Source organism: Aplidium turbinatum, chromosome 9, assembly GCF_918807975.1.
Source record: "Aplidium turbinatum chromosome 9, kaAplTurb1.1, whole genome shotgun sequence".
Classification (NCBI taxonomy): Eukaryota; Metazoa; Chordata; class Ascidiacea; order Aplousobranchia; family Polyclinidae; genus Aplidium; species Aplidium turbinatum.
In genome coordinates, this window is record NC_137480.1 from 7763168 (window position 1) to 7789092 (window position 25925).

Below are 25925 nucleotides of genomic sequence, written 5' to 3' on the forward strand. Positions count from 1 at the left end.
GGAGTGTCCTGATTGCTAGAACAGTATTTCGACTGCGATTCGTTGTGAGTAAGTCTTCTGGTCTGCGATTCGTCTTGTCATGAAATGACGAGGGCGCCACCGTCGCGCGGTTGGGGGTGCGTGCGGTTGCTCGGGTTAGTTACACTGCTACAGTCTGAAGTACAGCCACAGCTAGGCGTACATGCTGACTTTTCATTCAATTCAAGTTCCACTTTGAATAAAACTTCTTTTCGGTTGCAGTGTTTTGCCACTCTCAATCTCGCACGCTTGCCAGATGGTTTGTACCTGAGATCTTTCGGCGGTGTATTTCCACTCTCAATCTCGCACTTTCCAACAAAGTAGCCGATGTTATGTAGGGCCGAAACATCGGGACGAAAAATCTCAGGGACGTAACATCTGACACCCCATTGAATTAGATTCAAAGGCTACATTGTGCTTTGTGTTAACCTTTTAGATGTGTATTGTGTATATGTATATCAAATTATCAATTAAGTAACTACTGTACCAAGACACGTGCTTTGTTTTAAATTTAATTTCTGACTGATTACAAAGCTACAAAGTGTTTTTGTTCCAATGGCAGATCTTTACCCAAGCCTCACAAGAGCAGGACTAACTCAAAACTACTTGCATACAAATTCGTAAGTACTAGCAACAAGGTTTGTTAAAGTGTAGATTAGAAGCAATAGGACAAAATGTAGTGTATTTCACTTTTGCAAACTTTTTTACGTTATACAAGATTTATCTACATTTAAAGAACATTGTCAAAGTTTCTGAATAGTCTTCATCATGGCGACCTGTATACAGTATACACAGGCCATGTCAAGTGCATGCTTCAAATTTGAGTAGAGGCAATCTACTAGTATTTATTTTTGCTACTTTGGGTAGTAGTTAATAAATATAGTACTGGACTACTGGTATACTGTGTACCGTATATTTTTTGTGGTTTTAAGCTAATTTTGTGCTATTGTTACCATAAAACAATGGACTAGATTTTAGCACCTGTGCTGGAAATCTGAAAAGCATCTGGCAACTTTGGTAATAGGGAAGGATTTGCCTGTATATATAAGTTGCTCTGGTCCCCACCTATGGAGACTATTTTATTTGTAGAAACGTTTATGTACATATACATGACAATTTTTTGTACAGTAGAATTCACTTATATTGACACCGCAAGGAAATCAAGAAAAAGTTTTGATATACCGGAGACCGGTAGTAGACAAATTAATATAATTTGTTCCTAAAGTTTCATTTTTCTGCAATCAAAAGAGTTTCCATCATTGGTTGGACCATTTGCTGGAAGTTTAATCAAACTAACTTGAGTAACTTTGTTAGTTACGGTGCAATCATATTTTTGGATTGGCTATCGTAGATTAAAAGTTATTTTTTTGTTTCGTTATGCAGTCAAAACAAAAATAAAATACAAAAGAATCTTATTACAGTAGTCTTCGCTTATTAAGCCTACAAGGTTAATAGGCCCACCCGCTTATAAAGCCCTATTTAGTAATAAAACAACCGCTTTATAAGACTAATTTTTGATTACATTTATTTGAATTTGTGTAGAAAGCAGTCACAATCTACTATTTTTTGATTTACTTTCAAAAATTTCACTGTTTATTTGTTGAAGAGTTGATTGGTAGTCTACTCGCAGCTTTTTATTATGTATATATGATACCTAATTCAGTTCTTAATTCAACTGTTTCGTTACAAACCATTTATCTTGGATCTAATTGCATTGAATTGTGCGAAACACAGCTTGTTGCTGGGCTGGCACAAATCGCAAAAAATTTAATTTTTTGAAAGAACTGATTGTTGTGTGTAGTTATTAAAAGATTTAGCAAATTTCAGCCATAGTACTGTTGACCATAGTCAATTGTGCATTATATAGGAGTGGCAGAAATTTTTCCCCAACTTAACAGTCTTGCCCGCTTAATAAGCCCAATAAGTATTTGGTCCTGAGGTGAGCTTAATGAGCAGGACTACTGTAGTAGGGTCTGCTACTATTTGGTGAGTCCGATTCGGTGAGTCCGATTCGGTTAGTCCGATTCGGTGAGTTCCTAACCCCTTAACCTTAACCCCTAACTAACCCTAAAACGGCAATGATAATTAGGCTACGGTACCCGATAATTTAAAAAAAAAATTCAAAAAATCACTGAATAGGGAATCGGACTCACCGAATTGGACTCACCGAATCGGACTCACCGAAACGGGCCATTCCGACTGTAGTAAGCTACGTTGAAAGTGTGTTGAAATGCAAAATATTATTATGAACCAGAAATTTTTGGGCTTAGGTTTATTTTGAATTAAATTTTATGGTATTTTGTTTTGCTTCAAACACTTGGTGAATTTTTACGTTTAGGAATCAATTTAATGAATATTCATATACTTTACTTTTCAGAACAACACACGAGTTTCTTTTCGGTGCTCTCGCAGAACTTGTTGACAATGCAAGAGATGCAGCTGCCACTAAAATTAATGTATATTCCACCCCATCACGTGATCTCCGTGGAGGTTTCATGCTGAACTTTCTTGATAACGGTGAAGGTAAAAAAAATTCTTTTTAATTTCATCAGTTTTGCAATTGCCAGTTAAATGTAAAATGGTATAAACCCTTAATGGATTACCCCAGCCTAACAAAGTAAATATTTTTGGATAGCTTGTTTCCTCCTTTTTCCGGCAATATATGGTTTGTTGGGGTTTGTGGGTGAACTTTTGTGTGTAGATTGTTATTTATGACAAGTACGAAAAATGCGATTCTAAGTAGAACTGCTCCCTTAAAGCAGCCATTCGAAGAGCATTGCGGAATCACGATTATCGATGATGAAGATAAATGGTTTGCAGTTTCGCTAGAGAGTATCCAAAATTATTAAAGCAAAGGGCCATCATAATTTATTGAATAATTAAGTTAAATAGATTGTAAGGATTATGTACATTAATAAAGTTAAAATGATAATTGATAATTTTATCTTTTTTATCCATAAAATCGAGAAATTATGCAAAAACGCAAAAGCCCAATTTAACTGTGGGACCCTGTATCATTCTGTATGTATGAATTTCTCATTGCAAAATAAACTTCTAATTTTGTTCATATGAACTTTTATTGTTTTGTACCATACTATTAAACTTTTGTTACAAAAGGTCTGATTGTATGTGTCTCATGAAAAAAAAAAGCAAATGGACATGTGCATTAGAGGATAAACGAAGTCTGAACTCTGTCGAAATGAGTTCTGACTTTCATCGCAAAGATTAAATGTAAAACGAAATAATTAATAAATAAAGTCTAAGCTATGTAATTATTGCCTCAAAAGTAAACTTGATTGATTGAATCTTTATCCTCGGACTGGGAAAGCTTCTTGCAGAGCTTAATTCTGGCAGTTTCGCATACTTGTAGAAGCTTTGAAGCACTGACGCAGGCCCGATCCACCGAGATTGACAGAGTGAAGTTTCCAATTGTTGAAGTCATGTTGCCGGGGAATTATTCCATTCATTGGATGCCGTTGAATGGAGAGCAGTCCTTAACGTGCGTTGCTCAAGCGCACACTCCGAGAGTCAAACCAGTGCCGCTTGATCTTGAAGCTTCTTCGTTCCAGAAGTGACGCGCTAACGAACTGAGCTTTATCACTAAAGTAATCTTCCCCCCACCGCCACCTTAAATAGACAATATATACAAATTTGTTTATCCAAAAAAGCTGGTTGAAATCAAAATAATCATGACTTTTTCAACCCTGTTCTTGAAAATCAACACAAAGATGAGCTTACTTGCCTATTCATCCACTCAACCCTAGTCTTTAATCTCTAGGCGTATGGTTTGTTTATTGTTTAAACACAACAAACAAAATAAATTTTGGCAGATGAATAAGTGATTTAATTGGGTTTTTAAAACAAGTTCTAAGGTTTAAAAATTTGGCATTGAAGACACAATTTTTAAATTAACCAAACTTGGTGTTGGCATCAAGTATTCATCTTAGATTGCTGCTCAAAACTGATTCGCACACAGCAGTGTGTGAAACCTTTGTGTTCCTTGAGGTGTGGAAAGCAAAAACATTGCTTTCAATACAGCAAGTTTTACAAAAGAACGATGTCTTGGTCGAGCTAAGCAAAACTCCGTTCTACAGGCTACTGCTACCTTACAAAAATATGTTACCGAATTTGCATCATGTATTTACCACCTTGAAAGATGGTTTGTTGACATATGTAACCCATGCAACCTATTGGCTCTCATAGGTGCAGCGACACAGTAGATATAAAAATCGAATTTACAAAATGCATGAAAGCGATTTGCAGCAAACGAGTGATCTTTGGTTATACTCAATGTAACCAACAACCACTTACAGGGATGGACCCGGTTGATGTGGCAAACATTGTGCAGTTTGGAAAGTCTTTCAAAAGACTTGCCAGCAACCAAATGATAGGGCAGTACGGGAATGGATTAAAATCGTAAGTTGCAATTACTGTAATTGGAAAAAAATTCACTTCTGTCAGTAAAAGACTTTGTGATTAGTGTTTGGAACTGCTTGACTACTGATCATGTACGTAACTTTTAAATTGACATGAATTGAGCAACATTGTTATAAAACAGAGTACTGGTAGTACATTTTCCGTGTTGGCTCTAACATCTGCTTTTTTCAGCGGGTCAATGCGGATTGGAAATGATTTCATTTTGTTCTCCAAGAAAGAAGACCAACTGACTTGTCTTATGTTATCGAGAACCTTCCATGACCGTGAAAATCTTGACAGCATCATCGTTCCCATGCCAGTGTGGGACGCTAAAACCAAACAGCCGTTCTTACAGCTTGGTGGTCAGGATAGAGTAAGCTGACCAATTAGCAATAATCTTTGCAGCATTGCAGCTGATGAAAATGCGATATATATAGCTGATTCAATCTTACATAGAGTCAAGACAATTATGAAAAATGTTTGTACGAAGAAAAGGGAATGTCTGTCGTATTTGCGGCTAAGGGACTTGTCAACCATAGCTCAGATACGCAACAAAATTAAAGTTGTTTATCTTATCATACTTTTTTGTCATAAAATAAAGCCACTATCATATTTAAATTAGCTTAGTGCAAAAACCTAAACTCCCTCAAAACACTCCGGGTAGTAGGTAGGTTTCCACTGCGTGTTTCTATCCACGGAGACCACATTATGCAGTATAAAGGACAGGCAATAGTTAGGCTACATAATTTGTAGTTTTCACTTTTCCCTATGTGCAGATAGCACTCCCACTTTTTATTTTTTATAATCATCTGTTTCGAATCTCTTTCAGTACGACATGGAAATGCAACTGATCAACAAATATTCACCTTTTCAAACCGAGCAAGACGTTGTTCAACAGTTTGATAACATCAAGGACCAGACAGGTGTTTTCATTGATGTTTAAAGCAGGGTTCATTTAGATTTTTAAAAAATGATCAAAGGAAGTTCCAGTAGTGCGATTAATGCATGATGTTCGTCTTGCTTATGAGGCAGCAATTCAGGCAATATCTCCTAATTGCTGCGACCAGTGCAATATCTTAATATCGGGGACGGGGTCTATGAGATCTGCATGCTTAACAGGTCGAAACACTGTACGATGATTTAAAATAAACGTAACCATCTATAAAGTTTAGAATAGATTACGTTACCTTAATTATTTTTGAAATTTTTATATTTATCACATTCTCTTTTACGAAGGCACTTTGATTGTCATATACAATTTGAAATTGCTGGATTCTGGTGAACCTGAACTGGACATACACAGCGATCCCACTGACATTCGTATGGGTGAAGCGGACCTTGAGGACGACAGGTAAAATTTGAGCTTTTAATATCGTATATGAGCAGCACAACACAGGCTGTTTGTTCTTCATGTTTTTTTTACGAATATTGATCAATATGTTGACAGCAACTGGCCCGAACGTGTCTCTTTCAAAGCTTACGCTTCAATATTGTACCTCGACCCACGCATGAAGGTCTATGTTCAAGGGAGGAAAATTCGAACCAAGCGATTAGCATGTTCCTTGCACAACACAAAGTAAGATATCGTAGTCGAACTGTTCGAGACAAGGTGTTCTGTAACGGTACACGGCATTATGACGCGAAGTTCGCGTTTTGTCATTTACACCTTTTTCCAGACCCCTCCAAGTCCCGCGTGATTACTGTCTTGCGGCATACGGACCGCGTCATAAAGGCTTCCTTCGTTTTACAAAGATAGTAAATTTGTTGGATTACTGTTTAGTGTACCAAAGAAAATGTGTTTGTTTTTTGCTTTCACTTTTACAAACACTTTATGTGATGCAGTATTTTGCGCCGGCATGCGTGTCACTGCCACATACACGTACATTTCAAAAGCATTGATGATGAATGAGAGCTATTGTTTTCGTTGTTTCTTTAAAAATTCGATGACTTTTCACTTCGCTTTTTAACAAAAAAGTGTTCAAGTTGGATATGTCATGTAGCAGAAAGTTTCTGAATATAGAATATACGTGAAACTAACACTGTGCCTGATTTTTCGTTCTCACCGGCTACCTTTCCGTGCGGTGATTGCCGTTAACACTTGCTAAGCTGGTCATTCGTACAATAACAGTTGCCCGTTATATTCGTTATAAGCAAATTACCCACTCGGTGGTTGATATGAGGTGTTTGATTCTGTTCGTCAGAATGTACAAGTTTTCGTCGTCGAGATTCAAAAAGCGATCAGAAGAAGAAGTGGGAAAAGCCGAGCAGGAATACCGTATTGGTGAGTTCTGACCGCGGTCTCTTGTAAGATAATTATAAAACGTTTTCTCTGTATTAAGCTACAAAAAATACACCGAGGGTCGCATTAGTGTAGAATGTAGATAACTTGTGGGAGGTAAATGCAAACCCTGCAAACTATTGCTGGAAAGTACAGGAAATTCTCTCACCTAATATGATTTCCAATACAAGTTGGTTTTTAGGTTCGTTTTTCCATTACTACCTGAGAAACTGATGAATTAAGACGTGTTGTTTTTAATCAACTGCTTTTGGTTAGTTAATTTAATTTATTGAAACTGTAAATAAGACTAATTTTCTAGCTGGTTTTATGGCAAAATAGCGCCATAACTTGTTTCACTCAGAGTATCTACTACATTCAAGGAATTAAAATTCAATTTTCTGTTTCTCAACAGCGGACGAGAAGGCTAGAGAGGCCGAGAGTGTGAGTCGGGATTTGGAAAAGAAAATAAGTCTTCAAGCGAAATCGAAGAAGGCGGAATTAAGCGCGATGCGATTGGCTCAAGAGAAAGCCGTCGGCTGCCGCAAACTTGCCACCTCGAAGCGGGAAAGCGCCGACTTTAAGCGAAAGTAGGAAACAAGAAGTCTCTTATTGAGAGAATGTGTTTTGTTTTTAACTTCAAAAGCTTATAAATCCTTCCTGTGTCGTATGAGAGCAAGGGCTTTGAACTATGGATGCAAGCCCAATCATAGAAACTCGTATACCGCATCTGCTTTTGACCTTTGGTCTGTCACACTCTGTATTCAAAACAGCTTGTTCTTCATTAGCCAGTGTCATAAAAAGAAGTCTATGGTTCTGTTAGGTATAATATATTATACAATATACAATTATACATACTTCATATTTTATCTATTTTATAGGCTTTTGTGTTTTCACAATGATAGGACTGTGGCAGCAAACTTGCTCTTTGCTCTTTTCTTACGCAAACGTAAGTTCACTTTAACGTCTATTACTGGCATGTAGGGCGTTGAAAGATCGAAAGACGCTGGATTTCGTGTTTGGGTTCAACATAGACAATAGGAAATACTACGGAATGTTCATCTACAACTGCAGCAGGTTGATTCGTATGTACGAAAGGGTTGGCCCACAAATCAACGGCGGACTGTGAGTATCATGCAATCTCTGCCACCACCGATTAGTCACCACATCGCCGCCAGTCATCCCAATACCGTGCCATCTTTTGCTCTTATTGTCTTGGTGGCTGTCCGATATTGTATTGGGTTACCGCTAGATGGTGTATCCCTCGACTTGCCGCCTTTCATTTATTTTACATACGACAAAGCATGTTGAATGTTGAAAGGAAAATTTCGCTTTCATCACCTGCAAGTCTTCCATGTGTTTAATTTCCATTTCAGCTACATAGCACTTCCATTTACAAAATGGAAAGATGCTTCGTCGGATGTTTGATTAAATTATGTGCTTTCATACAGAGCGGTGTTAACTTATCTCACTCCATCATGTATTGAGATAATATCCTAAACTTTTCGGTTTGCATTCTTCATGATCGATGTAATACATCGCTATACAAAACTTTCCATCACCAACATCATCCGAATTCGGTTTTATCCCGATATAGTAGGGGTGGCCGATTCGTTCCTTGCAGCGATTGTCTTTACCACTTTTCTCTATCTTATTCCGCCCATCGCATTTTCCTCCTTTAGTTCTTCCTCATCCAACTTGTTTGCTTCATTCTTCACCTGTTCTTTCCATCTTTCTTTTTGGACGCCGCTCTTTCTCCTCACCTAGAAACGTGTATACAAAACTTGTCATGTGCTTTTCATCCCTCATTGTCTAGTACCTGTGCTGGTGTGATCGGCGTGGTGAACGTGCCATACCTCGTGCTGGAGCCCACCCACAACAAACAACATTTCGCGGACAACAAGGAGTACAGACACTTGCTGAAGTCCATGGGTGAGAAACCGATTGCAACGTAACAAGTGACGATAACAAGTTGCTTCTGTGTTTTCAATGATGCCCGAAGTGGGGTCTGGCTTCCTCATCGGCCTGCGAATGCGGCGCGGATGAACAAACTGCTGACCATGTCGTTCTCGAATGCCCCATCTACAAGGCACCAAATGGAACGCATGGTATAGCAACGCTGGACGAAGCTACACTCACCTGGCTCTCCACCACCTGCCCTGAAATTTGATTTGATCTAGTCTCAAACGAAAGAAGAAGAATGATGCCCGTTTGTGTTTGGTTTAATCGCACTTCAGTTTTAGTTGGAACTCCATTTTCAGGCTGTTCAGTTAGTAGTTGCTACATGTTATCAAGGTAGACAATGCTGGTATGCTTGTTTGTCTACCAGCAGATAGCGAAATCTTGATGCTCAAAAGAAGAGAGAAACACATTTTTGAGAACAATGCTACTATTGATATAATAACTTTGTTAATAATAATGTTGACATTTCACAGCAAAGCGCTAACTTGTTTTGTGTGTCTGAACGCAGGAGATCATTTGCAATGCTATTGGAAAGACTCCAAAGTAAGCTTAGGAAAAGGGGTTTTATCATTTTGGGAGTCTTTCGGTTACCTCAACAACGACTGGAGTCAACCACCTTCGAAGGAGGAGAAGTATGAACGCCAGAGAGCAATGCAGACGTCCAAGGTCATCCAATGCGGTGAGATTTTTAATTTATTTTCTCTTCCGTGCATTCCCATTGCTCACAAAGTTTCTTATCCTAATAGCTCAATTACAAAGAAGCTCGAGATCACGCACAACTGGTCAGTTTTGGGGCATTGCGCTTAAGCAACAATCCTCAAGGACTGCACTCCATTCAGCAGCACCTAGCAGAAGGGATAATTAAGATACAAAATCCTGGAACTAAGCTTCCAAGAGTTTTCTCAGTCCTAGTTTCCACAAACGATTTTATTGAACTATCAGGGCGGATCTGGTGTGTAGAACTGTAGATCCTGAACCTTCGTAACTTAAAAAAAACAGACAATACACTAAATCAGAAAATTCAATTTTATTAAATAGAGCTTTCGCCACACACGTGCGTCTGCGTCAGTATAGTTTTATTCAAATAGAATAGATTCTGTTTGATGTCTACATAAGAAGATTCGATAAAAAGTTTACTAAGTAACGAAGTTTTTTTTTTTGAAACTTCTTAACTTTGTTTGAAAATCTTCAGACAGCTGCCTCAAATGGAGGACACTCCCGTTTCAGAGGAATATGGTTGGAAAAGATCCTCCGGACGACTGGGTGTGCTCATCTAATCCTGATCATAAGTTCAACAAATGTCAGTGTGCGGAGGTCCTCCCTCAGATTCCGACCTTGGAATTCCATAAAGAAGAGAAGAGCGTCGAGCGGAAAAAAGCAGATCTTCAAGACAAGATGGAAAAAATGCAGAAGGAACTAGTCAAAGTTTCTGTAAGTATTCTCCAGAATCAATTGATACCAATGCAGTGATACCCTACCAGTGCTTAAGTCGAGGAAGACAGAGGCACTGTAGATAATATAGAAAAAATTAAGTTGCTAGAATTCTCACTACTTTTTTTGTGCATCATCATCATACAATTTAGGTTTGATTCCCGCTAGTGGGTGGCCAATGTTTCCATGCAATCTTTTTTTCGCCTCTCTCCATTTATGACTATCGTATCTTCCTTGTTCAGTTCAATCTTGTTTACCTTAGCCATCACATGTTCTACTGTTTGTAATTATGCTCTTTGCCTCATTGTATGTTATCATTAGTTACATCTGCAGGGCTAGTATATCATCAGACAAACATTGTTCAAAAAATAATTTTGATCAACAGCCGTATTTTCGCCAGTTGCTATTATTGAGTAAATGAGTTCTGCATCAAATCTTTCTACTAAGAAGCTTCGGACGTTGCATTTACGTCGAACTACAAGCAAAGATGTTCTCTTCTTTCCCCATACTTTATGAAATGCATCATTAATTACAACTTTGTATTTTTGAAATTCAGCATCATCCATAAAAAATGTGGCCACTTGAAAAGTGAAGTTGCTCAGTGGATGAGGTCGGTTAGATGAAAGAAGGTTTTTTTTTCAAGTTGTTGCTTTAAGTGCCAGCCATTGGTTTATTGTAGTTCATTGTAAAGGGCTAACATGCGTAAACATTTGTAATTTTTAGTCCATTTTCATGTTATTATATTACGTTAAATGCCGTGTAGTTGTTAGGTTTTATTTGTTTATTGTATTTCTTCATAGAAAGTTCAGACAGTGACTAGTAGCCGTGACGCGATCAGAAAGATGAAGTCTCCTTCATTCCGTAAGAGAACAACTTATTCTTCCGAGGATCCTTCTTCTGATGATGACATTCCTCTCCTCCAGAGGAAACTGGCCACACAGGATTCAAGAATGAGCTCCACTAGTGTTGGCTTCAAGGTAAAGTTGGAAAATTTTAACTAAAACTTTCTTAAGACCTCCTATAAGTAGTTGGTATATGATTATGTATGCAATGGACCGTTTTGAATTCAACCCAATGTAACTTTACGTGTTGTGATAGCTGTTGTTTACATGTGATAAAGTTGTGAAATGAGTCATCGTGCAGTTTTAATGGTTTTATTGGGTACTTGTGTGTTTTTTCGATTTGTTCTACAAGACGAGAAAGTTTGGTCAACTTTTTGCTATGTTTTTTTTTTTAAGTTGTGCTGTCTGGGAGTAATTTTGGTTTATACAGAGACGCTCAGTGGATGATGCAAAATCTTCTTCGGGAAATGCAAATTCTATCCCCACTCAAAAGAAGAAGAAAAAGCCAAAAGTATGAAATTTAAACAAATTACTATTTAATAGAATTAACCCAAGCAGAAAATCTGCCATTTTACATTGATTCAACCTTTGCAGACGTTGAATCAATGTAAAAATGACGGATTTTGCTGTCTGGGAAAATAATTTATCTTTCTCACTACTTTCATTGGACAACAAATAAATTTGTTTCAAATTATGCTTTTTCTATTAATTTCGTTTTTGCACAGTTTTAAAGTCGTAATGTTTAACGAACGTAGTGCTACTCAGCTTCAACAATTAATTTAGTTTGGTGAAAAAAATAGAAAAACTAGAAAAAACTAATTTTGAATCACCCTAGAATTACCTTATTTTGTTTTTGTTATGTTTTTTGCCGATGGATTTGTGTCATTGCAGTCAAGATTATGTCCAACGGTCACACTTTGAAAATCACATTACTTCGAACACTGCAAACGTTGAATCAATATGAAAGGGACTAATTTTATTGTTTCACTTACATTTGTCATTCCTTGTGTGATAATTTCTCACAATCGTTATTTTAGTTGTAGAGCAACTTTTATTTCATGATTGCTCAGATATGAACTCAGTATTATCAACATATAACAGGTCTCTATGGAAGATTCCGACTCCAGTGATGAAGAAAATGCAGGTAGAATCTTACCCAGCTAATTCAGTTAAACATCAGCAGACGTCGAATCAATGTATAAAAAAATTGCTTTTGCAGCTGGGTTATACACAGCACTCGCCAAAGCAGTTAAACCCGTCATTAATTTATAAACTAATTCACAGTCCTACCTAACCGACCCATCGTGGTTTCGTTTACGCTCCTACCAATATCCAACACGCTGATTTACGTTGCGAGTTGCCTGTGGATGCGACAGTGCCCCTTGTAACAGATCTACTTTTCCCAAAATAGAATGAAGATTTTTTTTCAACAATTGATACAATTTTTATGAGGAAGTCAAAATTATTTCGTTTTCAAGTTGCAATTGCTGAAGAACTTGTTTTTCTTTTATCATTCTGCAACTCACAGTAGCAACACTTTAACAAGTGTGCTTGCATTGGCGTCACTTTGACCACTTGCTTTCATTCCATTCAGGCGATACAACCCAGGTTGGCCGTCCGGTAGAGGTCAATGTGAGCGGGAAGTGGCGCCCTGGTCGGGTAGTCTCGTCGAAGATGGTGGACGGACGGACTGCCAAGTACAAGGTCAAGTTCGACCAACATGCGCAGGTGATCACATAGAGAGGAATTGCTGTTTCAAATAGAGAGTTTCAAATTACTCTTACAATGTTGATTGTTACGTACAGGTGGATAAATTTTCTTGAATTTCATAAACACTTTCTGTTATTGATACACTGGTACATTTTACACTACAATTTTCTGTTTTTGCTGTTGTCGCTACACTTTGTAAAAAAGCGCAGGAATCTGAGACATATATACTGCGCAGCGTTCATATACATCCGCATGTAAGTGTTTGACTTGCCACAACAGGACCGCTTTGATAAATGGTACGAGGAAGGGTCGAGTGATTTGAGATTCGTTTCAAATTCCGAATTCTTGTCGAATGGAAGCTCCTCCAAAGGAAACAAATCAACCTCCGTCGACTCTGATCCCACGCCATCCATCAAGATCGATGCCTCTGTCATGGCATTGCACGAAAACGCTCTTGGAAAATTAAGGTTTCTTCTCGTAATGATATGTGCAATGTGCATGTTTTTGAAAAATCATTGGCAGGAGCTCCTAAAATATTTTAAAGATATTTTGTCTCATTATTCAAGTCTAAAGAAAATTAAACATTTCAAAAACGTGCCTTGCAATAGCTGTTCCCACACTTAGCATCGCGACGCCATTCTGTGCTGTTTGTACGAACACCCAGTGTTGAAGGTGGGAAAAACTTGAAAGTTCAAAAAGTTAACTTTGATGTTTTCAATTTCTTTCAAGCTCTTTGGAAGGCCATATATGCAACAAAAGTTACAGTTACAATATATCTGAGATATACCACTGCTCTACTTATTATCAAAAGATGGCTCGTAATAAAATCAAACTACAGTTTTAACAGGTCTGTCGAAATAACATATTTCTTCACTTCAAAGTATTTTCGTTTGAAACAGTTTTTGTCTGGAACAACTTTAAATTCCCTCGTATTTGTGCAGGACTTGCTTGCGTTACTTCTTGCCGCCGCAATGGCAAATGCCCAAAGAAGAGATCAACAACCTCTCCTTGAAAGAACTCGTGGACTTTCCTATGGTAATCTTGAATGAACTTTGTTCATACGCTTTGTTGAACCACAGACATATCTGTTCATCTACCACCACATGGGGTGTAGGGCATCACGTTGTATTCTAAGGAGGAATTCACGATTTCACCTGTGGGTGATGTGCTTTATGAACTTTAATGCTGGATTTATTGTTTTCGTTTTGTCTAAGACAATTCCCGCTTACCAATCGGGCAGCATTGCCCATTACCAAAAGTGTTATCAATTTTCGTTTTCTCCAGGACGAATTCTTTGACCACTACGAGAAGGGATTGCGCCGTTTAGTGAGCAACTTTCGATCACAAGCTGACCAGCAGAGGGCAGCCGCAGATTCAACTCGGCAAGAACTGACCGAAACTCAGCAATTATTGTTTGAAGTTTTGTTGAAATTTGACAAGGTTTGATTCTGAAACGTCATTAGCACTTGCTGTTGTGTGGCCGGGAATTCAATTTGTTTTCATCTAATTTGACCAAGACCCGATCATTTTTATAAAAATCTGTTATAGTTTTTTTTTTAATCAATTTTTATTCTGATATTTATTTTTGCAGGACACACCCTCCATGACACACGATGAAGTTATTGTTTACACAAAGAAATATCTTGAAAACGCAACATGACACGGAATAATATTTGAATTTCCAAACTGGGGTTAATAAAGATGAAAGCAAGCGCCGCAGGTCGCAATGGCTTATGAATTGATGGAGGACCTTTAGCATGTGCTGGAATATATTCAATTATGACATCAACGCAGCCTGCACTTGTCAAATCTGGAACGAACCTGTTATGGCCGCATGTATCTAGAGTTTTGACAGAGTGAAAATCGCATCTTTGGTGCTTCGGGTTTTGAGGATGTCATCCAAAAACTTTGCAAACCAAAAGCAATTTCCAACTGTGCAATGTGCATCTGTCATGATCAAACTTCTAAGGAAAGTGACGCACAGTTTAGTTTGTTTTTATTTCTGACCATCATAACGAAAAACAATACACAGCAGAGGTCTAGCAAAAGGCTAGTCCAAAAATTCTCATATTGTTTTTTTGCGGATTTGTCTGCAAGCTTATTTCAGGGCCGCTGTGACCAGTTACCACCTAAGGCGGGTTTATTGCCACTGAAACCTTATTAGACTTAGCTTACTCTAGGGTGCGGTAACTCTCGAGGAAGCCTTGGTGTCCAAGCGACCAATTTGCAAACAAGAAGGGTCATGCTATTGTTTGCAATCACTCGTCAAATATACACAGGTCCAGTATTAGCTTTAAATTGTTTTCAGTAGAACAAGTGAAACACGAAGAATTTTTAATGCTTTTATTGAATGTGATAGACTTTTAATTATGTAATAAGTTTTACACCTGGATCGTTTTCGGATTTTTGTGATATAAAGTTTTCGACATTTCGTTACGTATTTTTCAGCGTCAAACCAGGTGGCATGGTGGCCATACTGAGCTTGCGCGGTTTGAGTGTATCACCGCATCTAACAATATAAAATGGCAACTTTTGGAAGCTGAGGTTGAATACTTGTCATTAGCCCGATGTGGATTGCTTCGCACTTTTTAGTGCTTTTTGAACAGTTGAAGATGTTATTCTCTTGTTAAGTTTATGCTATAAACTTTTTAGTGATGTTGATTCAATGTTTTTAAGAGATGAAATCATAGAAAATATCTTAGGATGATGCTCATTGCTCATGCGCTAAGGTGCTTTTAAAGTTGCATCAGTTACTGTTTGTTTCTTTTATGCGGTAATCGAGCCACACGGTATGGATTGGGTGATTTTTATCGCTTAATATTATAATATGAAGTATTTACAGATGATTATCGTCCTAATTCAGTTTTGTCCCCACCAGTAGAGGTGGATGATTATTTCCTTGCAACGATTTCCTTCACCCCTATCTTCCCTCATTTTGATCATCGCATCTTCGTCAATTCGAAATCTATCTCATTCTCTGCCTGCTGTTTCCATGTTATTTTTAGATGTCCCCGTTTTTCTTCCCATCCATTTTCAAAGCTAAGGCTGTACTGAGAAAACTTCTTTCCTCCCCCCCTCAGTACGTGGTCTTTACCGTCTTATGACGTCGTGTTTTGTTGCACTAAAAGGAGTTCAGAGTAATTTGAAATCGTGGGATTACCATGAAATTACAGATGATTCATTGAATGTTAAGAAAGCTGTTTAAAAATAAACTGTTTTGAAAGACTGAATCCCCCCTTTTATTACCTGCCAGTGGTATAACAGCTTGCTTTTTTACAAACTAACCAGATGATGTCACGGTTAATTTGATAAAGCCGAAATTCAAACTACAACACTTAAGCGCCATGGCAAGAAGATTCCACCACTTTTAATTTTTCTTTTAGTGCTTTTTTAACTGTTACCTTATTTTTCTTTGATGTATTGCATTACTTCGTTACAATGTTGTAAGTTCATGCCAATACAATCATGTACTTTCTCGTTCACTGCTTATCCCACAAGCAGGCTTTGATAAGTCTCTGTTGAGCACAGTTCTAACTCGTCACGCTTTGCAAAACTGCAAGTGCAAACATAAACGAAGATTTTTTTTACTGCCACATTTATCACGACCCTGTAAACCCTGGTGGTTGCAAACCAAAGAATAATTTGGACCCCCAATGAGGTCTTCGGGACCCAAATCAAGACAATTCTAAGTAAAACGCACTACATCCAAAGAATACGGGGTGTTTTATGTTTCCGCGTCCAAAATTACCCCCCATGCCAACGCAACTGGTGACAATACGTCCTTTCGGTTGGTGTCATCGCAGTGCTCAGGAGGGTAGGCACTTTAACATAGGACAGTTTTCCGTGCGAACCAGCTACCACCATTGCGCCGCGGCGCATTGGTTAAGAAAGGTAGGACAATTTTCCTTATAAACTCAATCGATTACTACAGTCATTAAGATCCTTCTTGCACTCAGTTCAGTTGCAAAAAAAAGAGCATTAGCAGAGGGTGGGAATCGAACCCACGCAATCGAAATGACTATTCCCTTGCCCTAACCTTAACCCATTAGGCCACGCTGCTTGTGGCGATACATTCACTTAATTTTCTTTGTATCAAAAATCTTTCGAGTAGATCGGTCAGAATATCACGTGCTGAGTCGCATGACTGAAATCAGCTGATTCGCAAGGAAAGCTGTCCTATGTCAAAGTGCCTACCGCGCAGGAGCTGGTGAATTTTCTTAAATCGTAGACCGAGAGCAGCTGGACTTTGAAGAGCATAAACTTTAAGTTGTAGCAGCCCAGACAGAAAAATTCCGTCGTTTTTACATTGATTCAACGTCTGCAGACTTAATTAATGTAAAATTAACTGAATTTATTGTCTGGAAAGAGATTTGTTTCAGTTGCTCCCAACAGGTGACAATAACTTCTCCACAGAACCCAGTAGTCTCAGCGCCCATGCAGTTGAAGGATAAAAAGGTTGCCCTGTTTCCTCGGCCCTGTGAAAATATCAAGCCTTGCACACAAACAAGTTTACAAACATTTATTAACAAAAATGGCCACAGCTCATGCAAATAAACAAGTGTAGGCTACAACGTTTCGATGGGTATCAACATAGGCTGGCAGATCACCAAAAACCATACTTTTAACGCACCGCTCACTGATTTCGTTGATAAGTTATATATATCTGCATGTAGGCTACTTGCAGATAACTTGGTCTTTCTAGTAAGATACGATCCGTTTTTGTTTTTTTTTAATTCCATAAACTGCTAAGTAGCTACGGTTTTTTTTATTTTTTTCTGTAACAAAAACTGGCACTCCGTTTTACTTTCTGTTGTGAAAAATACACTGTTACACACAGCGTGTTAAACATAAAAAATATAATGCTGGACGCTATAGTTTCAATCCAATGTGCTGTAGCACATTTTCTTGGAAAGTATCAGTTTGTAAAAACAACCAATTTGGAATGTTAAAAAATTAAATTCACAGCATCATTTACACAATATGCCCAGCCCACTATTTTAAGAAAAATGTCTTTGAATGTGTCAACTTGACAAGAAAAACCAAAAGTATTCGAACACGAAGGGCTACTAACACAAAGAAATTTCCTCTTGTAGGCTATGTACAGAACGCTACATTTTGTCAGCAGAAAACGTCCGTCATTTGACATGTGTTGTAACAAAATGCTGTTGTAACACCTCAGTTTTCTAATTTTTCTTCGAAGCCTGAGTACAGTATATAAGCAATTTTCTTTAGCCTGATAGTTTACACCAGGAGTGGTCAACGTGAGAGCCACATGCGCTCCTCTTTCACTTTTTATATGGCTCTCACTTTTTTTTAATTAGCACCCTCATATGTACTGTAGACTTATATATTTACAGTAATGTTTCATATCTGTAGGCTATGTAAGCTACTAGCACTGATTTTCCCATAAAAGTTGAAAATGTAAATCAATGTAATTGCAGTGCGCCCCCTACTAAGCACTACATTTTTCCAACTAGCCCTTATGTTAAAAAAATGCTCAGCCCCGGTTATCACATGATCAGGTGAAATATAATTCGACGGCCTGACTTGCTTCACAGCGATGTTCATCGACGTCAGGACTTTCATTGTTACACCTTTAACAACACAACGTCCACCAGATAGTTGTGGCGGCCAAACATTTTCCCCATACACTGAACACTTTGATACCGTACTCTATTGAGGTAAATATGACTACATAGACAGCAAAATTCATAATTTTTGCATCGTTTCAACGTTGTTCTGCGTACCTCAGTCAAAATGGTAACTCGTTCTGGCTTGTCAGATCCTTAACCGGGTTGATCGATGCTTTTGTTAAAGCTACATTGTCATAAAGCGGATTGTCTTTAAACTTAAGTAGCTACTTTCGTGTTCGCAACAGACTTGTACGTATAATCGTATATACATGAAATTAATAACTGCGATAATGTAACTCTGAAATTTCATGAAACTATACACAAAACAATTGTTCATCGATGCGGAGCAGGAGTTGCCGTGACAGCTTATCAAGCGGCCTCCTGCACCATCATGTGGTTTGGACTCATTCCGTTCATCTCTGCTTTCATTGGGCTCATCTGGTCATTCAACTTTTTTTCTTGCAAGATCTCCTCTTCCCCTGCGTCATCCTTTTTGTTGTCTTCTTCTTCAGCTTCTTCCAAGATCTCTTGAGTTTCTGCTTTTTTATCCATTTCAAACGGAGCTGTTTTTGAAGAAGGGGGTCCATTTATCTTGTTGTTAAAAAATGACTTTCCAAGAGGGGTGCTCTGAATGCTAGCCCCTGGAATCCGGCCTGCCACCGCTGTGGGTGTCGAGGTTGAATTTGTTGACCAAGCCTGTTTCACGTTATTTGCTCCAGGTGCTGACCGCAAGGTGGCATTGCGGGTCCACGCGTCATTACTCATTTTCTCGGGTTGCACGTAGCTAAATAGAAAATACAGGCTCATTCGTTACCAGATGCAGAGTGTGTTCTAATTAAGTGAAGAAAATCAATTTAGCTTACAACTTTCAAACCGGAGAGTTCAACTTATCCAATATCTAGAAAAGATTACTTCACAATTATCATAGATTTGACGGACTGGTTTAAATTATGTGATTGAGCGACGGATTTGGGTTGCATAGGCCTATAGAACTTAATTTTTTTTAGTTCATCGCTATCAAAAAAATATTCGACGTTGGGGCCTTTCGTTTCCAATAGATATTTTTATGATAAGCTACCTTTGCTCCGTCACTATAAGATTTTTTTGGATTATTTTACACGTTGCGTCAGTTTGTGTCAAATAGCTGACTAAAAAGCTAACTTGGTTACCCGCTTTGTGTTTGGTTCAGACACTCGTCGAAGTAGTTGTCTGTGAATCGCAGCATCTGTTGGATCGCACTCAGCACCAACACATCCACATACGTGTCCAGCTCAATCTCGTGCGTGTAGTTTTTCACTGGGAGGACATGGCTTACCGGGACACCAATCTTGACGCTCGCCTTAAAACAAGTTGTCGTTAAATATTCTTGGATTGAAAACAATTTTGTTATTATTTATTACTTTTGCTACGGTACGTCAAAGATTACTAATAAGCTTATTTTGTACAAAATGTAGCCTGAGTTAGAACAAAATTGTGATTCACAGAACCTCCGAACACACGAGAATCGTTAAAAGACGGCTCAACGAAAGATTTTTAAGATGGAGGAACATATTGGATTTGAAAGCTTGGATACTGTGGGTACCTAATCTATAGACTATCTTTAATGTATTGGAGCCTAATACGTCATTGAGATTCACTCAGTGGCTTAGGTCAATCACAACACAGAAAGTAGGTTGTTGTGCTTTATGTGTGGGCTACTGCAAACATCACCACAAAATCAATACCAGTAGGCTACACCACCTGAAGCAGAACTACCTTGGAGGGAATGGGTGAAGTTCAATCGCTTTCGAACTGGAGAGGGCCGTTTCAACAGTAACATATTTCATTGGGGCCTCGCCGAATCACGATCTTGTGCATGTGGCTCAGATTTTCAGACTGCATACCACATTATCTAACAATGTCCTGTTTACGAACCCCAGGATTGTTAGGACATGTAGACCTAACAACGCTCGATGAAAACACGATCCATTGGCTGCTGCGACTGGATGTGACCTGCAGCGGCCTCAAACGCAAGAAGAAGAACCACAAAATGGGTTTTTGCTTCTCTAAAATTTAACCTAGTTTGTTAAATATTGAGTGGCTATGGTAGCCTACCATAATAACATACTTTTTCTAATATACCGGAGGCTACGAAGTTTAATTTAAAGTCTATAAGGAAGTTTGATAGGCCCATTGCTTTTTTGCTTTTTCTGGACAGATATTCAGTTATTCAGATTGTTCAACTTTTCAGATCAGATATTCAGATTGTTCAAGATACCTGAGCTATAAGATTCTGAATGGCTGTGCTTCGATACACTAAAGATACGTCACTCGCAACCTGGTTGCAGACTTTGTCGATTTTCGTCACAAGAACTATCAAAGGAATTCCTGAAAAAGTTTTGTGACATAAGTTATTTTTGGGCCTGTTTATTTGTTACAACATGCAAAGTCGGCTTTTAATACCAAGGCAAATACACCACAGTGGATACCAGTAGCCCACGTAAATGCAGTAAAAGGCCTTATACAGTTAATAAGTTGTTGTTCTCATTTGTCATGGCCTACCAATAAGTGAATTGCTGAGACACAGCTGCATGTTCTTGATAGGTGTCGACAGAACTGTTGAAATGCTACTGTAAGCCGGTCTCAAGTACATTCCTGGGCTCCTAAAACAAGGAGCCCAGAAATGTAAAACAAAATCTTTTGTCTCCAAAATAAAATGAATTTGATGCAAATGTAGCCTACTAAAAACAACAAAATAAGAGTTGCTTTTTTTCAAATTTTCAAATCCTTTGACAAAGTTTTCGATCACTAAAATCATCTCTGGCTCCGGGCCAAAAATACTTTGTAGACTTCCCGGCCCCAGTCTACGCTGCTGGTGTGTGAAAAGAGGTAATCTTTAGTCAAACGCCTTTATTGGTCAGAAATGTAGTCGTTTTAATTGAAGCAGAGATCAACTTCAAAAACATTACTGTAAAAATTATATGTAAGCTAATTGACCTTTTTTAGATCGTGCTATGAAAAAAACTTTAACTGGTTTAATTTGTCGAAAGATCACTGGTTAGAGAAAGTCTCTTTCAAACCTCTTCCTGTAACTTTTGTTCTCATGTCAGACATCTTGGAAAGAAGTTCTTCGTTCATGGAAGAAATTTCACCAGCATCCAATACCATGATACAGCAGTGGATTTTGTCCTGCAACTTGGGAAGCTTATTAAATCCAGGCATTTCCGGTGAAATATTCCCAGCAGGATCAAACTGGAAAAGAAGATGGGTAGAAAAATAAACACACGTTTATTACAGAAAGTTGTGTTTTGACATGGATGCTAAGCACTTGAATTTACTTTACCATAACCTACGCTAGTTCGTTGATCATACAAGGGTAATATTTTAGTAAGAGTTTTTAAACTACCGGTAGTCTATGTAAAGAACTGAAAGAATTTTTAAAGGCACAAATTGGGCTTCTGTTTTAAGTATATTAAGCTACTTTCATATCTAAACTGGGTTATCTACAGTAGGCGTAAGGTAGTTGATATTTTTAACCAATTGAATTGCTTAAATCTGAAGATGCAAGGAAAGAACAAACTTAAGCGTATCCCTCTGAATAGACTGCTAAAAAAATGAAGAAAGTTTTCCTCAGTCACAGTAAAGCCAAAGTCAAATAATTTATCAGATTTGCAGGCAATGGAAAAGATTTGTAATCTCTTTTAAAAAAAATTAAAAAATTTTTAAATCGTTTTAGATCTTCGGCTTAAGATCACTGAGAGACGACTGTTGTAAATAATTTAAAGCAACTAACAAATGCAGTAAACAAACGTAGATCTGCAAACATTACTGCAGTTTTCGAATAAACATTAGCGCCTTGTAATCTGCAGCATGTGGTATTTGTATGGCAACGAGTAGATAACATAGAACAAGTCTTAAATTAAACATTCCACTAATGCACATTTTACTTTCGCCTATCGAGGAAATGCCATAAGAAATTAACCCTTTGAAAATGCAGAAATTTCTGCAATGCTGCCCATTGGCAAGTAAAAATTCAAAAAAAGAAGTTGAATTAGTTTTTCTGCTTTCACAGAAGTTTTGAAACTTGGCAGAAAAAAAGCAGAGTTAATAATTTAAAAACTTGAAGCATCGAAAAAGATATGTCTTTCTTTCCAGGATGCTGTATTGGCCCGATAGCTTGTGCACTGCTCATTGCGCAAGTGCTTTCCGCAAACCACCTCACGATAAATGAGTTCTTTTTATTTTTCAAAAAGTAAATTTCTCAAGTGCGTTTGCCTCAAGATAAGAACAAAATACTAGGCTACTGTATGAAGAGAGCCCAGAAGCCGCACATTCTACACCCAGTGATCCGGTTTTAATACTAAGATTTCTTGATAGTACCACCTCTTAGGTTTCACCCTGCCAATATAGTGGTTTGGTAGACTATAAGTTGCAATATTATGAGACAAGTAAATAATGTTGGCTATCTTTTACTGCAACGGTTGATCACATATTACACACAGGTTGTCGTTTTACATGGAGTTATTTTCGTTCATCAGGACAAACCTAACGATGGCGATGATATTGCTCATGAATTTTTTAAATTTCAATTTCAATTAATGACTTGTATAGCATGTCACAAAGCTACTAAGTGCGCACAACTCACTAACACAACAGAATTTAATACTTTTTCTTATAGATAGACCAGACATGTACCTTATGTTAATCAACGCAAACAGCTCACATCACCGTTTTGTTCAATGTCCGCCCCGTTTGCTCAGTGGTTACGCGCCCGGCTCACGATCACGCGGCGCAAGTTCGACTCTCGGGGTGTGCGCTTGAGCAACGCATTTCAGGACTGCTCTCCATTCAGCGGTACCTAGTGAATGGAATAATTCCCCGGCAACAACACTTCAACAATCGGAAAACTTCACTCTGCCAATCTCGGTAACCGGCCCTGTGTCAAAAGCCTCTACAAGTATGCGAAACTACCAGGAATAACCAATCAAGGCTTTTTCAGTCCGAGGATAAAGCTTCAAAACCAACCAACCAATCAAACTTTATGTTGATTTATGTTAAGCAACATTGAACTTGAGCTGATTGGAACATTTAGCCTAAAGAAAATTTTTACCTGATGGTTGTCTGGAATGTGCCCGTCCAAAATATAAGGCAACTCGGAAGGGTCAAATCCTTTGCGTTTCTCTCCTTCAATTCCCATTGTATCCACGATCTTAAAACTGAGGACTTTTCCCTCTCTCCCATTCCTCACCTCATAGCCTCTCATCTGCACAAGAATGGTTGTTTCAAAACAACTAAAATAATATGCCCTTTTTTAAAGCTATTTTAGTCCGTTTTTGCTAATTTTAAAATAAACCTAACCCAGCTTAAAAGAAACGTTACAGCCAATAGTGGGAATACTAAACGATTACTCTCCTGATTCACAGAAGTAAATCAAACAAGCCTAGCCTACCTAAACAAAATACAAACCAAAGTTAAGCAAAGTTCACTGCTGTGATGCTGCTACAGAGATGAAAAGATACAGGTCTAGTTTCTTTATCACCTTGGTTGTAATTGATCTTTGGTCACGCGGGCTTCCAACTGGAGCTTGAGCTGTCACGTGATTTCTGAAGATCGAGTTGACCGTGTTGAAGAACGATGACTTCCCCACATTGACATGCCCAAGAAGTAGCACTCTGGCGCATTGAACCCCAACTTGTGACAACGGGCGATATTCTTTGATTGTTTCGATCAGTTGAAATCTTGTTCTGAGAAAATAGAATTTGACTACGACGTAGCCTAATTGAGCAGTGATTAAGTCGGCCAGTTGTAAGACATTTAGCCATCTCAAAACAGAACACAAAGAGCTATTTGTACTCTTTGTTTCAGTTTTGAGGTAGGGTAGCCTATGTAGTGAAAACATCTACGGTACGACAAAGTGTGGTTCCTATCTCTGACCCTTCCTGAAGCATAAAACAATTAGCCTACTTGCTACACTTGCTAAGTAAATCGGCCATTCAGTTTCATTTTGAATATGAAAAGGCTGATAATAATGTAGACTAATGACCAATAGGTTACAACGATAGGCTGTAGACTATGAACAGAACAGTAAATATTTAGGAAAATTTGCTCAAGTTTTGTCTCTGGATAGACGCAAAATCAAAAGTGATGGTTTAACTTTTGATCAACTGTGTTCATCTTGTGGTTACGTTTTTTGTTGGACACGTGGCTTAAAGTTTAAACGCCTTCTTTTTATTTGAAATTACTTACTGTTCATCCCAAGCCAAAGGTCTCCAAGGATTCTTCATCAAGCTTCCACCGGACAACACTGAAGAATATAGCAGCAGTTAATAGACAAATGATTATTTTTTTGACGTATAGGTTACTGTAGAGTCTAGTGTAGACTATAATGTTTCCGGATATTCAATTACATTTACGTTGTTAAAAATTTAGTAGCCTAGGTGATAAGCAATTAGCAGTGACATTCTAAACTAAATTCCAATATTTCGTCATTGTTATGCAATTTTATGTTTTACAAACGCAAGTCAAGCATTTCTATTTGATTGTTTCATATTTTTGTTTTGCCATTAATTTCAGTTTGAAAGCTTGATTTTTCCAATCTTTATCATGGTAGGCCTATAACCTAATAAGAAGAGAAATTTATTGTCACAAAGCAAATGAACAACGACAAAATAGCATAATTGGGGCCACATCACATTTTGTCACTTACTGCTCAGTTTGCTGTTTAACGATGATCCTGATCCTAAAAATTAAAACTGTGTTGTAAATTTTTGTTTGGAAAACTAAGTTTTGTTTATCCGCGACATAAATAAAGAGACTTTTCGCCTTCAAATAAAGAATACAATTTTTGAACAAATAAACAAAATCCTTTAGTTGTTTATTACATGTAACCACAAGGAATTTCCTGTTGTTCCCTGATTAAAAATATCACATGAAAGGCTACGCTTACCTTTATAAATTCAGAAAATACAAACATAAAAAAATACAAAAACAATGTTAGGTGCACACGCAACAACAAGAAACCACAAAAAAAGTTTTTGTAGTGACTCTTCCATCAGCTCAATAAAGAAAGAGCTTTTAACATTTTTGTATATTGAGGGAAAAATATAGTTCTCAAAATGCATTGCATACCCAGAAGACAACTACCGTTACCTCCTCGGTATGCAATCTCCAGGTTATCTTCAGGTACCTCTTGGGTTATCTCCTGGGTATGTGTGTCTGCGAAAAGTTTTCAACTCGTACTTACGTTTGGTTGCTCCATTTCCCATGGTTGCGAATGACAAATCAAATTTTATATAAAGTTTTACAGCTGTTATTTAGATATTTAAATTTTATTCATGTTTTAAAACCTGAAAATGCGATAAAGCAGGCTATGGTAAAGGTGAGTCCCATACTTGATCCAAGCATCGGGGGATGAGAAGATAAGGTTCTCATTATAGCCTACTAAGCCTTCGGCACTAACGAGAGTAGGGTGGCCAGTTCTTTTCTCTCGGCCGCCTTTACTTCAGCAATTACGCCCACCCAATTTATTACACCCTGGGTAGAGGTGAGCGGTGATTTTCAACAACCAGCTTAAGCCGGGAGTCGAACCAGGATTGCATGATTGGAAAGCGAGTGCCTTATCCGCTGCGCCATCCCAAGTAGGCTATAAGTAGGCGAATA

The 25925-nt window shown here is 38.0% G+C and overlaps 2 protein-coding genes across 2 annotated transcripts; one reads left to right on the forward strand and one right to left on the reverse strand.

The window, feature by feature from the left end:
- The first annotated feature begins 470 nt into the window (after nt 1-470).
- On the forward strand, nt 471-16130 carry LOC145777147 (ATPase MORC2-like). Its single transcript, XM_082588451.1, has 21 exons — nt 471-638; nt 2396-2541; nt 4332-4434; nt 4627-4807; nt 5264-5357; nt 5671-5785; nt 5882-6010; nt 6636-6715; nt 7125-7299; nt 7694-7834; nt 8526-8641; nt 9180-9350; nt 9864-10102; nt 10903-11079; nt 11375-11455; nt 12046-12088; nt 12539-12672; nt 12934-13121; nt 13596-13689; nt 13939-14094; nt 14246-16130. Exons 1-21 carry the CDS (start codon nt 574-576, stop codon nt 14312-14314), a joined length of 2697 nt encoding a protein of 898 aa, XP_082444577.1. The 5' UTR covers nt 471-573; the 3' UTR covers nt 14315-16130.
- A 1028-nt stretch (nt 16131-17158) lies between these two features.
- LOC145777355 (interferon-induced protein 44-like) lies at nt 17159-25610 on the reverse strand. Its single transcript, XM_082588715.1, has 9 exons — nt 25510-25610; nt 24973-25005; nt 24513-24570; nt 23806-24010; nt 23377-23529; nt 21347-21518; nt 20545-20654; nt 19457-19626; nt 17159-19071 (listed from the first exon to the last, which is right to left on the reverse strand). The coding sequence occupies exons 1-9, from the start codon at nt 25529-25531 to the stop codon at nt 18657-18659; spliced, it is 1338 nt and encodes a 445-aa protein (XP_082444841.1). The 5' UTR covers nt 25532-25610; the 3' UTR covers nt 17159-18656.
- Nucleotides 25611-25925: the final 315 nt, after the last annotated feature.

Bases quoted from the DNA above. Each gene is read 5' to 3' on its own strand.
- LOC145777355 (XM_082588715.1), bottom strand. From the start codon at position 25,531: ATGGGAAATGGAGCAACCAAAC. The intron at 24,571-24,972 runs GTAAGTGACAAA...TATATTCTTCAG, and splicing joins GTTAAACAGCAAACTGAGCA to TGTTGTCCGGTGGAAGCTTG. The intron at 19,627-20,544 runs GTATCTTGAACA...ACTTGTTTTAAG, and splicing joins TTCAGAATCTTATAGCTCAG to GCGAGCGTCAAGATTGGTGT.
- LOC145777147 (XM_082588451.1), top strand. From the start codon at position 574: ATGGCAGATCTTTACCCAAGCCTCACAAGAGCAGGACTAACTCAAAAC. The intron at 7,835-8,525 runs GTGAGTATCATG...CTCATTGTCTAG, and splicing joins CCACAAATCAACGGCGGACT to TACCTGTGCTGGTGTGATCG. The intron at 11,080-11,374 runs GTAAAGTTGGAA...TGGTTTATACAG, and splicing joins CCACTAGTGTTGGCTTCAAG to AGACGCTCAGTGGATGATGC.